This window comes from Ascaphus truei, unplaced genomic scaffold, assembly GCF_040206685.1.
Source record: "Ascaphus truei isolate aAscTru1 unplaced genomic scaffold, aAscTru1.hap1 HAP1_SCAFFOLD_330, whole genome shotgun sequence".
Taxonomy (NCBI): Eukaryota; Metazoa; Chordata; class Amphibia; order Anura; family Ascaphidae; genus Ascaphus; species Ascaphus truei.
In genome coordinates this window covers 80,604-95,293 of record NW_027456290.1, presented here as the reverse complement: position 1 = coordinate 95,293, position 14,690 = coordinate 80,604, and the positions used below count along the sequence as shown (strand labels likewise).

The following is a 14,690-nucleotide window of genomic DNA, read 5'->3' as shown; positions in this document are numbered from 1 at the left end:
ACCTTGGTTACGATGTGCAGCAGTCTCTGGTCCTGTTACCTTGGTTACTATGTGCAGCAGTCTCTGTCCTGTTACCTTGGTTACTATGTGCAGCAGTCTCTGTCCTGTTACCTTGGTTACTATGTGCAGCAGTCTCTGTCCTGTTACCTTGGTTACGATGTGCAGCAGTCTCTGGTCCTGTTACCTTGGTTACTATGTGCAGCAGTCTCTGTCCTGTTACCTTGGTTACGATGTGCAGCAGTCTCTGTCCTGTTACCTTGGTTACGATGTGCAGCAGTCTCTGGTCCTGTTACCTTGGTTACTATGTGCAGCAGTCTCTGTCCTGTTACCTTGGTTACGATGTGCAGCAGTCTCTGTCCTGTTACCTTGGTTACAATGTGCAGCAGTCTCTGTCCTGTTACCTTGGTTACGATGTGCAGCAGTCTCTGTCCTGTTACCTTGGTTACAATGTGCAGCAGTCTCTGTCCTGTTACCTTGGTTACGATGTGCAGCAGTCTCTGTCCTGTTACCTTGGTTACGATGTGCAGCAGTCTCTGTCCTGTTACCTTGGTTACGATGTGCAGCAGTCTCTGGTCCTGTTACCTTGGTTACGATGTGCAGCAGTCTCTGTCCTGTTACCTTGGTTACGATGTGCAGCAGTCTCTGACCCTGTTACCTTGGTTACGATGTGCAGCAGTCTCTGTCCTGTTACCTTGGTTACGATGTGCAGCAGTCTCTGGTCCTGTTACCTTGGTTACTATGTGCAGCAGTCTCTGTCCTGTTACCTTGGTTACGATGTGCAGCAGTCTCTGACCCTATTACCTTGGTTACGATGTGCAACAGTCTCTGTCCTGTTACCTTGGTTACGATGTGCAGCAGTCTCTGTCCTGTTACCTTGGTTACGATGTGCAGCAGTCTCTGACCTGTTACCTTGGTTACGATGTGTAGCAGTCTCTGTCCTGTTACCTTGGTTACGATGTGCAGCAGTCTCTGATCCTGTTACCTTGGTTAAGATGTGCAGCAGTCTCTGACCCTGTTACCTTGGTTACGATGTGCAGCAGTCTCTGTCCTGTTACCTTGGTTACGATGTGCCGCAGTCTCTGACCTGTTACCTTGGTTACGATGTGCAGCAGTCTCTGGTCCTGTTAACTTGGTTACGATGTGCAGCAGTCTCTGACCTGTAACCTTGGTTACGATGTGTAGCAGTCTCTGGTCCTGTTACCTTGGTTACGATGTGCAGCAGTCTCTGATCCTGTTACCTTGGTTAAGATGTGCAGCAGTCTCTGACCCTGTTACCTTGGTTACGATGTGCAGCAGTCTCTGGTCCTGTTACCTTGGTTACGATGTGCAGCAGCATCTGGTCCTGTTACCTTGGTTACGATGTGCAGCAGCCTCTGTCCTGTTACCTTGGTTACGATGTGCAGCAGTCTCTGTCCTGTTACCGTGGTTACGATGTGCAGCAGTCTCTGTCCTGTTACCTTGGTAACGATGTGCAGCAGTCTCTGTCCTGTTACCTTGGTTACGATGTGCAGCAGTCTCTGACCCTGTTACCTTGGTTACGATGTGCAGCAGTCTCTGGCCCTGTTACCTTGGTTACAATGTGCAGCAGTCTATGTCCTGTTACCTTGGTTACGATGTGCAGCAGTCTCTGTCCTGTTACCTTGGTTACGATATACAGCAGTCTCTGTCCTGTTACCTTGGTTACGATGTGTAGCAGTCTCTGATCCTGTTACCTTGGTTACGATGTGTAGCAGTCTCTGATCCTGTTACCTTGGTTACGATGTGCAGCAGTCTCTGTCCTGTTACCTTGGTTACGATGTGCAGCAGTCTCTGACCCTGTTACCTTGGTTACGATGTGCAGCAGTCTCTGTCCTGTTACCTTGGTTACGATGTGCCGCAGTCTCTGGTCCTGTTACCTTGGTTACGATGTGTAGCAGTCTCTGATCCTGTTACCTTGGTTACGATGTGCAGCAGTCTCTGTCCTGTTACCTTGGTTACGATGTGCAGCCGTCTCTGTCCTGTTACCTTGGTTACGATGTGCAGCAGTCTCTGACCCTGTTACCTTGGTTACGATGTGCAGCAGTCTCTGGTCCGGTTACCTTGGTTACGATGTGCAGCAGTCTCTGTCCTGTTACCTTGGTTACGATGTGCAGCAGTCTCTGTCCTGTTACCTTGGTTACGATGTGCAGCAGTCTCTGTCCTGTTACCTTGGTTACGATGTGCAGCAGTCTCTGTCCTGTTACCTTGGTTACGATGTGCAGCAGTCTCTGTCCTGTTACCTTGGTTACGATGTGCAGCAGTCTCTGACCCTGTTACCTTGGTTACGATGTGCAGCAGTCTCTGTCCTGTTACCTTGGTTACGATGTGCAGCAGTCTCTGACCCTGTTACCTTGGTTACGATGTGCAGCAGTCTCTGACCCTGTTACCTTGGGTACGATGTGCAGCAGTCTCTGTCCTGTTACCTTGGTTACGATGTGCAGCAGTCTCTGTCCTGTTACCTTGGTTACGATGTGCAGCAGTCTCTGTCCTGTTACCTTGGTTACGATGTGCAGCAGTCTCTGTCCTGTTACCTTGGTTACGATGTGCAGCAGTCTCTGGTCCGGTTACCTTGGTTACGATGTGCAGCAGTCTCTGTCCTGTTACCTTGGTTACGATGTGCAACAGTCTCTGTCCTGTTACCTTGGTTACGATGTGCAGCAGTCTCTGTCCTGTTACCTTGGTTACGATGTGCAGCAGTCTCCTGTCCTGTAACCTTGGTTACGATGTGCAGCAGTCTCTGTCCTGTTACCTTGGTTACGATGTGCAGCAGTCTCTGTCCTGTTACTTTGGTTACGATGTGCAGCAGTCTCTGTCCTGTTACCTTGGTTACGATGTGCAGCAGTCTCTGTCCTGTTACCTTGGTTACGATGTGCAGCAGTCTCCGGTCCTGTTACCTTGGTTACGATGTGCCGCAGTCTCTGTCCTGTTACCTTGGTTACGATGTGCAGCAGTCTCTGTCCTGTTACCTTGGTTACGATGTGCAACAGTCTCTGACCCTGTTACCTTGGTTACGATGTGCAGCAGTCTCTGTCCTGTTACCTTGGTTACGATGTGCAGCAGTCTCCGGTCCTGTTACCTTGGTTACGATGTGCCGCAGTCTCTGTCCTGTTACCTTGGTTATGATGTGCAGCAGTCTCTGTCCTGTTACCTTGGTAACGATGTGCAGCAGTCTCTGACCCTGTTATCTTGGTTACGATGTGCAGCAGTCTCTGACCCTGTTACCTTGGTTACGATGTGCAGCAGTCTCTGTCCTGTTACCTTGGTTACGATGTGCAGCAGTCTCCGGTCCTGTTACCTTGGTTACGTTGTGCAGCAGTCTCTGTCCTGTTACCTTGGTTACGATGTGCAGCAGTCTCCGGTCCTGTTACCTTGGTTACGTTGTGCAGCAGTCTCTGTCCTGTTACCTTGGTTACGATGTGCAGCAGTCTCTGTCCTGTTACCTTGGTTACGATGTGCAGCAGTCTCTGCCCTGTTACCTTGGTTACGATGTGCAGCAGTCTCTGTCCTGTTACCTTGGTAACGATGTGCAGCAGTCTCTGACCCTGTTACCTTGGTTACGATGTGCAGCAGTCTCTGTCCTGTTACCTTGGTTACGATGTGCAGCAGTCTCTGTCCTGTTACCTTGGTTACGATGTGCAGCAGTCTCTGTCCTATTACCTTGGTTACGATGTGCAGCAGTCTCTGTCCTGTTACCTTGGTTACGATGTGCAGCAGTCTCTGACCCTGTTACCTTGGTTACGATGTGTAGCAGTCTCTGTCCTGTTACCTTGGTTACGATGTGCAGCAGTCTCTGTCCTGTTACCTTGGTTACGATGTGCAGCAGTCTCTGTCCTGTTACCTTGGTTACGATGTGCAGCAGTCTCTGTCCTGTTACCTTGGTTACGATGTGCAGCAGTCTCTGGTCCTGTTACCTTGGTTACGATGTGCAGCAGTCTCTGTCCTATTACCTTGGTTACGATGTGCAGCAGTCTCTGTCCTGTTACCTTGGTTACAATGTGCAGCAGTCTCTGTCCTGTTACCTTGGTTACGATGTGCAGCAGTCTCTGTCCTGTTACCTTGGTTACAATGTGCAGCAGTCTCTGTCCTGTTACCTTGGTTACGATGTGCAGCAGTCTCTGTCCTGTTACCTTGGTTACGATGTGCAGCAGTCTCTGTCCTGTTACCTTGGTTACAATGTGCAGCAGTCTCTGTCCTGTTACCGTGGTTACGATGTGCAGCAGTCTCTGTCCTGTTACCTTGGTTACGATGTGCAGCAGTCTCTGACCCTGTTACCTTGGTTACGATGTGTAGCAGTCTCTGTCCTGTTACCTTGGTTACGATGTGCAGCAGTCTCTGTCCTGTTACCTTGGTTACGATGTGCAGCAGTCTCTGACCCTGTTACCTTGGTTACGATGTGCCGCAGTCTCTGTCCCGTTACCTTGGTTACGATGTGCCGCAGTCTCTGTCCTGTTACCTTGGTTACGATGTGCAGCAGTCTCTGGTCCTGTTACCTTGGTTACGATGTGCAGCAGTATCTGACCCTGTTACCTTGGTTACGATGTGCAGCAGTCTCTGTCCTGTTACCTTGGTTACGATGTGCAGCAGTCTCTGTCCTGTTACCTTGGTTACGATGTGCAGCAGTCTCTGTCCTGTTACCTTGGTTACGATGTGCAGCAGTCTCTGTCCTGTTACCTTGGTTACGATGTGCAGCAGTCTCTGGTCCTGTTACCTTGGTTACGATGTGCAGCAGTCTCTGTCCTATTACCTTGGTTACGATGTGCAGCAGTCTCTGTCCTGTTACCTTGGTTACAATGTGCAGCAGTCTCTGTCCTGTTACCTTGGTTACGATGTGTAGCAGTCTCTGTCCTTTTACCTTGGTTACGATGTGCAGCAGTCTCTGTCCTGTTACCTTGGTTACGATGTGTAGCAGTCTCTGTCCTGTTACCTTGGTTACGATGTGCCGCTGTCTCTGTCCTATTACCTTGGTTACGATGTGCAGCAGTCTCTGTCCTGTTACCTTGGTTACGATGTGCAGCAGTCTCTGTCCTGTTACCTTGGTTACGATGTGCAGCAGTCTCTGACCCTGTTACCTTGGTTACGATGTGCCGCAGTCTCTGTACTGTTACCTTGGTTACGATGTGCAGCAGTCTCTGTCCTGTTACCTTGGTTACGATGTGCAGCAGTCTCTGCCCTGTTACCTTGGTTACGATGTGCAGCAGTCTCTGTCCTGTTACCTTGGTAACGATGTGCAGCAGTCTCTGACCCTGTTACCTTGGTTACGATGTGCAGCAGTCTCTGTCCTGTTACCTTGGTTACGATGTGCAGCAGTCTCTGTCCTGTTACCTTGGTTACGATGTGCAGCAGTCTCTGTCCTATTACCTTGGTTACGATGTGCAGCAGTCTCTGACCCTGTTACCTTGGTTACGATGTGTAGCAGTCTCTGTCCTGTTACCTTGGTTACGATGTGCAGCAGTCTCTGTCCTGTTACCTTGGTTACGATGTGCAGCAGTCTCTGTCCTGTTACCTTGGTTACGATGTGCAGCAGTCTCTGTCCTGTTACCTTGGTTACGATGTGCAGCAGTCTCTGGTCCTGTTACCTTGGTTACGATGTGCAGCAGTCTCTGTCCTATTACCTTGGTTACGATGTGCAGCAGTCTCTGTCCTGTTACCTTGGTTACAATGTGCAGCAGTCTCTGTCCTGTTACCTTGGTTACGATGTGCAGCAGTCTCTGTCCTGTTACCTTGGTTACAATGTGCAGCAGTCTCTGTCCTGTTACCTTGGTTACGATGTGCAGCAGTCTCTGTCCTGTTACCTTGGTTACGATGTGCAGCAGTCTCTGTCCTGTTACCTTGGTTACAATGTGCAGCAGTCTCTGTCCTGTTACCGTGGTTACGATGTGCAGCAGTCTCTGTCCTGTTACCTTGGTTACGATGTGCAGCAGTCTCTGACCCTGTTACCTTGGTTACGATGTGTAGCAGTCTCTGTCCTGTTACCTTGGTTACGATGTGCAGCAGTCTCTGTCCTGTTACCTTGGTTACGATGTGCAGCAGTCTCTGACCCTGTTACCTTGGTTACGATGTGCCGCAGTCTCTGTCCCGTTACCTTGGTTACGATGTGCCGCAGTCTCTGTCCTGTTACCTTGGTTACGATGTGCAGCAGTCTCTGGTCCTGTTACCTTGGTTACGATGTGCAGCAGTATCTGACCCTGTTACCTTGGTTACGATGTGCAGCAGTCTCTGTCCTGTTACCTTGGTTACGATGTGTAGCAGTCTCTGTCCTTTTACCTTGGTTACGATGTGCAGCAGTCTCTGACCCTGTTACCTTGGTTACGATGTGCAGCAGTCTCTGGTCCTGTTACCTTGGTTACGATGTGCAGCAGTCTCTGGTCCTGTTACCTTGGTTACGATGTGCAGCAGTCTCTGACCCTGTTACCTTGGTTACGATGTGCAGCAGTCTCTGACCTGTTACCTTGGTTACGATGTGCAGCAGTCTCTGGTTCTGTTACCTTGGTTACGATGTGCAGCAGTCACTGGTCCTGTTACCTTGGTTACGATGTGCAGCAGTGTCTGTCCTGTTACCGTGGTTACGATGTGCAGCAGTCTCTGTCCTGTTACCTTGGTTACGATGTGCAGCAGTCACTGGTCCTGTTACCTTGGTTACGATGTGCAGCAGTCTCTGGTTCTGTTACCTTGGTTACGATGTGCAGCAGTCTCTGTCCTGTTACCTTGGTTACGATGTGCAGCAGTCACTGGTCCTGTTACCTTGGTTACGATGTGCAGCAGTCTCTGTCCTGTTACCGTGGTTACGATGTGCAGCAGTCTCTGTCCTGTTACCTTGGTTACGATGTGCAGCAGTCTCTGGTTCTGTTACCTTGGTTACGATGTGCAGCAGTCTCTGTCCTGTTACCTTGGTTACGATGTGCAGCAGTCACTGGTCCTGTTACCTTGGTTACGATGTGCAGCAGTCTCTGTCCTGTTACCGTGGTTACGATGTGCAGCAGTCTCTGTCCTGTTACCTTGGTTACGATGTGCAGCAGTCTCTGGTCCTGTTACCTTGGTTATGATGTGCAGCAGTCTCTGTCCTGTTACCTTGGTTACGATGTGCAGCAGTCTCTGACCCTGTTACCTTGGTTACGATGTGCAGCAGTCTCCTGTCCTGTTACCTTGGTTACGATGTGCAGCAGTCTCTGTCCTGTTACCTTGGTTACGATGTGCAGCAGTCTCTGACCCTGTTACCTTGGTTACGATGTGCAGCAGTCTCTGGTCTAGTTACCTTGGTTACGATGTGCAGCAGTCTCTGTCCTGTTACCTTGGTTACGATGTGCAGCAGTCTCTGTCCTGTTACCTTGGTTACGATGTGCAGCAGTCTCTGTCCTGTTACCTTGGTTACGATGTGCAGCAGTCTCTGGTCCGGTTACCTTGGTTACGATGTGCAGCTGTCTCTGTCCTGTTAACTTGGTTACGATGTGCAGCAGTCTCTGTCCTGTTACCTTGGTTACGATGTGCAGCAGTCTCTGGTTCTGTTACCTTGGTTACGATGTGCAGCAGTCTCTGACCCTGTTACCTTGGTTACGATGTGCAGCAGTCTCTGTCCTGTTACCTTGGTTACGATGTGCAGCAGTCTCTGTCCTGTTACCTTGGTTACGATGTGCAGCAGTCTCTGTCCTGTTACCTTGGTTACGATGTGCAGCAGTCTCTGACCCTGTTACCTTGGTTACGATGTGCAGCAGTCTCTGTCCCTGTTACCTTGGTTACGATGTGCAGCAGTCTCTGTCCTGTTACCTTGGTTACGATGTGCAGCAGTCTCTGTCCTGTTACCTTGGTTACGATGTGCAGCAGTCTCTGTCCTGTTACCTTGGTTACGATGTGCAGCAGTCTCTGTCCTGTTACCTTGGGTACGATGTGCAGCAGTCTCTGGTCCGGTTACCTTGGTTACGATGTGCAGCAGTCTCTGTCCTGTTACCTTGGTTACGATGTGCAGCAGTCTCTGTCCTGTTACCTTGGTTACGATGTGCAGCAGTCTCTGTCCTGTTACCTTGGTTACGATGTGCAGCAGTCTCTGTCCTGTTACCTTGGGTACGATGTGCAGCTGTCTCTGTCCTGTTAACTTGGTTACGATGTGCAGCAGTCTCTGGTTCTGTTACCTTGGTTACGATGTGCAGCAGTCTCTGACCCTGTTACCTTGGTTACGATGTGCAGCAGTCTCTGTCCTGTTACCTTGGTTACGATGTGCAGCAGTCTCTGACCCTGTTACCTTGGTTACGATGTGCAGCAGTCTCTGGTTCTGTTACCTTGGTTACGATGTGCAGCAGTCACTGGTCCTGTTACCTTGGTTACGATGTGCAGCAGTGTCTGTCCTGTTACCGTGGTTACGATGTGCAGCAGTCTCTGTCCTGTTACCTTGGTTACGATGTGCAGCAGTCACTGGTCCTGTTACCTTGGTTACGATGTGCAGCAGTCTCTGGTTCTGTTACCTTGGTTACGATGTGCAGCAGTCTCTGTCCTGTTACCTTGGTTACGATGTGCAGCAGTCACTGGTCCTGTTACCTTGGTTACGATGTGCAGCAGTCTCTGTCCTGTTACCGTGGTTACGATGTGCAGCAGTCTCTGTCCTGTTACCTTGGTTACGATGTGCAGCAGTCTCTGGTTCTGTTACCTTGGTTACGATGTGCAGCAGTCTCTGTCCTGTTACCTTGGTTACGATGTGCAGCAGTCACTGGTCCTGTTACCTTGGTTACGATGTGCAGCAGTCTCTGTCCTGTTACCGTGGTTACGATGTGCAGCAGTCTCTGTCCTGTTACCTTGGTTACGATGTGCAGCAGTCTCTGGTCCTGTTACCTTGGTTATGATGTGCAGCAGTCTCTGTCCTGTTACCTTGGTTACGATGTGCAGCAGTCTCTGACCCTGTTACCTTGGTTACGATGTGCAGCAGTCTCCTGTCCTGTTACCTTGGTTACGATGTGCAGCAGTCTCTGTCCTGTTACCTTGGTTACGATGTGCAGCAGTCTCTGACCCTGTTACCTTGGTTACGATGTGCAGCAGTCTCTGGTCTAGTTACCTTGGTTACGATGTGCAGCAGTCTCTGTCCTGTTACCTTGGTTACGATGTGCAGCAGTCTCTGTCCTGTTACCTTGGTTACGATGTGCAGCAGTCTCTGTCCTGTTACCTTGGTTACGATGTGCAGCAGTCTCTGGTCCGGTTACCTTGGTTACGATGTGCAGCTGTCTCTGTCCTGTTAACTTGGTTACGATGTGCAGCAGTCTCTGTCCTGTTACCTTGGTTACGATGTGCAGCAGTCTCTGGTTCTGTTACCTTGGTTACGATGTGCAGCAGTCTCTGACCCTGTTACCTTGGTTACGATGTGCAGCAGTCTCTGTCCTGTTACCTTGGTTACGATGTGCAGCAGTCTCTGTCCTGTTACCTTGGTTACGATGTGCAGCAGTCTCTGTCCTGTTACCTTGGTTACGAAGTGCAGCAGTCTCTGACCCTGTTACCTTGGTTACGATGTGCAGCAGTCTCTGTCCCTGTTACCTTGGTTACGATGTGCAGCAGTCTCTGTCCTGTTACCTTGGTTACGATGTGCAGCAGTCTCTGTCCTGTTACCTTGGTTACGATGTGCAGCAGTCTCTGTCCTGTTACCTTGGTTACGATGTGCAGCAGTCTCTGTCCTGTTACCTTGGTTACGATGTGCAGCAGTCTCTGTCCTGTTACCTTGGTTACGATGTGCAGCAGTCTCTGTCCTGTTACCTTGGTTACGATGTGCAGCAGTCTCTGACCCTGTTACCTTGGTTACGATGTGCAGCAGTCTCTGGTCTAGTTACCTTGGTTACGATGTGCAGCAGTCTCTGTCCTGTTACCTTGGTTACGATGTGCAGCAGTCTCTGTCCTGTTACCTTGGTTACGATGTGCAGCAGTCTCTGTCCTGTTACCTTGGTTACGATGTGCAGCAGTCTCTGTCCTGTTACCTTGGTTACGATGTGCAGCAGTCTCTGTCCTGTTACCTTGGTTACGATGTGCAGCAGTCTCTGTCCTGTTACCTTGGTTACGATGTGCAGCAGTCTCTGGTCCGGTTACCTTGGTTACGATGTGCAGCTGTCTCTGTCCTGTTAACTTGGTTACGATGTGCAGCAGTCTCTGTCCTGTTACCTTGGTTACGATGTGCAGCAGTCTCTGGTTCTGTTACCTTGGTTACGATGTGCAGCAGTCTCTGACCCTGTTACCTTGGTTACGATGTGCAGCAGTCTCTGTCCTGTTACCTTGGTTACGATGTGCAGCAGTCTCTGTCCTGTTACCTTGGTTACGATGTGCAGCAGTCTCTGTCCTGTTACCTTGGTTACGATGTGCAGCAGTCTCTGTCCTGTTACCTTGGTTACGATGTGCAGCAGTCTCTGTCCTGTTACCGTGGTTACGATGTGCAGCAGTCTCTGTCCTGTTACCTTGGTTACGATGTGCAGCAGTCTCTGGTTCTGTTACCTTGGTTACGATGTGCAGCAGTCTCTGTCCTGTTACCTTGGTTACGATGTGCAGCAGTCTCTGTCCTGTTACCTTGGTTACGATGTGCAGCAGTCTCTGACCCTGTTACCTTGGTTACGATGTGCAGCAGTCTCTGGTCTAGTTACCTTGGTTACGATGTGCAGCAGTCTCTGTCCTGTTACCTTGGTTACGATGTGCAGCAGTCTCTGTCCTGTTACCTTGGTTACGATGTGCAGCAGTCTCTGTCCTGTTACCTTGGTTACGATGTGCAGCAGTCTCTGTCCTGTTACCTTGGTTACGATGTGCAGCAGTCTCTGTCCTGTTACCTTGGGTACGATGTGCAGCAGTCTCTGGTCCGGTTACCTTGGTTACGATGTGCAGCAGTCTCTGTCCTGTTACCTTGGTTACGATGTGCAGCAGTCTCTGTCCTGTTACCTTGGTTACGATGTGCAGCAGTCTCTGTCCTGTTACCTTGGTTACGATGTGCAGCAGTCTCTGTCCTGTTACCTTGGGTACGATGTGCAGCTGTCTCTGTCCTGTTAACTTGGTTACGATGTGCAGCAGTCTCTGGTTCTGTTACCTTGGTTACGATGTGCAGCAGTCTCTGACCCTGTTACCTTGGTTACGATGTGCAGCAGTCTCTGTCCTGTTACCTTGGTTACGATGTGCAGCAGTCTCTGACCCTGTTACCTTGGTTACGATGTGCAGCAGTCTCTGTCCTGTTACCTTGGTTACGATGTGCAGCAGTCTCTGTCCTGTTACCTTGGTTACGATGTGCAGCAGTCTCTGTCCTGTTACCTTGGTTACGATGTGCAGCAGTCTCTGTCCTGTTACCTTGGTTACGATGTGCAGCAGTCTCTGTCCTGTTACCTTGGTTACGATGTGCAGCAGTCTCTGTCCTGTTACCTTGGTTACGATGTGCAGCAGTCTCTGTCCTGTTACCTTGGTTACGATGTGCAGCAGTCTCTGTTCTGTTACCTTGGTTACGATGTGTATCAGCCTCTGGTTGCCCCCTTTGCCGGTGTATTTGCCCTGCAGGTTCTCCGGTGACAGGTTAAAGAGGTTCGCTCCAGTCTCGTTACACACAGCATGAACCAACATCTTCTTTCCGGTCCCTGCCGGGCCAGCCAGCAATAGAGACAGAACCGGGGGAGCCTTCTGCTGCACGGCCTGACTACCTGAGAGAGGCGGGACAGAGAGGTAAGGTCCAAGGAGATTTCAGATGAACAATGTAAGTGAATTTTTTGCATACAAAGAGGTAGGACAGGCCTGCAATGTGCTGTGTTAGGAGAGGTAGGACAGGCCTGCAATGTGCTGCGTTAGGAGAGGTAGGATAAGCCTGCAATGTGCTGTGTTAGGAGAGGTAGGACAGGCCTGCAATGTGCTGTGTTAGGCGAGGTAGGACAGGCCTGCAATGTGCTGTGTTAGAAGAGGTAGGACAGGCCTGCAATGTGCTGGGTTAGGAGAGGTAGGACAGGCCTGCAATGTGCTGTGTTAGGAGAGGTAGGACAGGCCTGCAATGTGCTGGGTTAGGAGAGGTAGGATAGGCCTGCAATGTGCTGTGTTAGGAGAGGTAGGACAGGCGTGCAATGTGCTGTGTTAGGAGAGGTAGGATAGGCCTGCAATGTGCTGTGTTAGGAGAGGTAGGACAGGCCTGCAAAGTGCTGTGTTAGGAGAGTTAGGACAGGCCTACAATATGCTGTGTTAGGAGAGGTAAGATAGACCTGCAATGTGCTGTGTTAGGAGAGGTAGGATAGGCCTGCAATGTGCTATGTTAGGAGAGTTAGGACAGGCCTACAATATGCTGTGTTAGGAGAGGTAAGATAGACCTGCAATGTGCTGTGTTAGGAGAGGTAGGATAGGCCTGCAATGTGCTGTGTTAGGAGAGGTAGGATAGGCCTGCAATGTGCTGTGTTAGGAGAGGTAGGATAGGCCTGCAATGTGCTGGGTTAGGAGAGGTAGGACAGGCCTGCAATGTGCTGTGTTAGGAGAGGTAGGGCAGGCCTGCAATGTGCTGTGTTAGGAGAGATAGGATAGGCCTGCAATGTGCTGTGTTAGGAGAGGTAGGACAGGCCTGCAATGTGCTGCGTTAGGAGAGGTAGGATAAGCCTGCAATGTGCTGTGTTAGGAGAGGTAGGACAGGCCTGCAATGTGCTGTGTTAGGAGAGGTAGGACAGGCCTGCAATGTGCTGGGTTAGGAGAGGTAGGATAGGCCTGCAATGTGCTGTGTTAGGAGAGGTAGGACAGGCGTGCAATGTGCTGTGTTAGGAGAGGTAGGATAGGCCTGCAATGTGCTGTGTTAGGAGAGGTAGGACAGGCCTGCAAAGTGCTGTGTTAGGAGAGTTAGGACAGGCCTACAATATGCTGTGTTAGGAGAGGTAAGATAGACCTGCAATGTGCTGTGTTAGGAGAGGTAGGATAGGCCTGCAATGTGCTATGTTAGGAGAGTTAGGACAGGCCTACAATATGCTGTGTTAGGAGAGGTAAGATAGACCTGCAATGTGCTGTGTTAGGAGAGGTAGGATAGGCCTGCAATGTGCTGTGTTAGGAGAGGTAGGATAGGCCTGCAATGTGCTGTGTTAGGAGAGGTAGGATAGGCCTGCAATGTGCTGGGTTAGGAGAGGTAGGACAGGCCTGCAATGTGCTGTGTTAGGAGAGGTAGGGCAGGCCTGCAATGTGCTGTGTTAGGAGAGGTAGGGCAGGCCTGCAATGTGCTGGGTTAGGAGAGGTAGGACAGGCCTGCAATGTGCTGCGTTAGGGGAGGTAGGACAGGCCTGCAATGTGCTGTGTTAGGAGAGGTAGGACAGGCCTGCAATGTGCTGTGCTAGTAGAGGTAGGACAGGCCTGCAATGTGCTGTGTTAGGAGAGGTAGGACAGTCCTGCAATGTGCTGTGTTAGGCGAGGTAGGACAGGCCTGCAATGTGCTGCGTTAGGAGAGGTAGGACAGGCCTGCAATGTGCTGTGTTAGGAGAGGTAGGATAGACCTGCAATGTGCTGTGTTAGGAGAGGTAGGATAGGCCTGCAATGTGCTGGGTTAGGAGGGGTAGGACAGGCCTGCAATGTGCTGTGTTAGGAGAGATAGGATAGGCCTGCAATGTGCTGTGTTAGGAGAGGTAGGATAGGCTGCAATGTGCTGTGTTAGGAGAGATAGGATAGGCCTGCAATGTGCTGTGTTAGGAGAGATAGGATAGGCCTGCAATGTGCTGTGTTAGGAGAGGTAGGATAGGCCTGCAATGTGCTGTGTTAGGAGAGGTAGGACAGTCCTGCAATGTGCTGCGTTAGGAGAGGTAGGACAGGCCTGCAATGTGCTGTGTTAGGAGAGATAGGATAGGCTGCAATGTGCTGTGTTAGGAGAGGTAGGATAGGCTGCAATGTGCTGTGTTAGGAGAGGTAGGATAGGCCTGCAATGTGCTGTGTTAGGAGAGGTAGGATAGGCCTGCAATGTGCTGTGTTAGGAGAGGTAGGATAGGCTGCAATGTGCTGTGTTAGGAGAGGTAGGATAGGCTGCAATGTGCTGTGTTAGGAGAGGTAGGATAGGCCTGCAATGTGCTGTGTTAGGAGAGGTAGGACAGGCGTGCAATGTGCTGTGTTAGGAGAGGTAGGATAGGCCTGCAATGTGCTGTGTTAGGAGAGGTAGGACAGGCCTGCAATGTGCTGTGTTAGGAGAGGTAGGATAGGCCTGCAATGTGCTGTCTTAGGAGAGGTAGGATAGGCCTGCAATGTGCTGTGTTAGGAGAGGTAGGATAGGCCTGCAATGTGCTGTGTTAGGAGAGATAGGATAGGCCTGCAATGTGCTGTCTTAGGAGAGGTAGAATAGGCTGCAATGTGATGTGTTAGGAGAGATAGGATAGGCCTGCAATGTGCTGTGTTAGGAGAGATAGGATAGGCCTGCAATGTGCTGGGTTAGTAGAGGTAGGACAGGCCTGCAATATGCTATGTTAGGAGAGGTAGGATAGGCCTGCAATATGCTATGTTAGGAGAGATAGGATAGGCCTGCAATGTGCTGTGTTAGGAGAGATAGGACAGGCTGCAATGTGCTGGGTTAGGAAAGGTAGGACAGGCTGCAATGTGCTGTGTTAGGAGAGATAGGATAAGCCTGCAATGTGCTGTGTTAGGAGAGGTAGGATAGGCTGCAATGTGATGTGTTAGGAGAGGTAGGATAGGCCTGCAATGTGCTGTGTTAGGAGAGATAGGACAGGTCTGCAATGTGCTGTGTTAGG

General features: G+C 50.5%; 1 protein-coding gene across 1 annotated transcript in view; it reads right to left on the bottom strand.

Annotated features, from left to right (window-relative positions):
- Nucleotides 1-11,675, bottom strand: part of LOC142483509 (IQ and AAA domain-containing protein 1-like) — a 59,458-nt gene extending 47,783 nt beyond the window's left edge. The window contains exon 1 of the mRNA XM_075583507.1: nucleotides 11,449-11,675. Within this exon, the coding sequence (XP_075439622.1) occupies nucleotides 11,449-11,571 (123 nt within the window). The 5' untranslated portion in view covers nucleotides 11,572-11,675. The remainder of the gene's footprint in view (nucleotides 1-11,448) is intronic.
- Nucleotides 11,676-14,690: the final 3,015 nt, after the last annotated feature.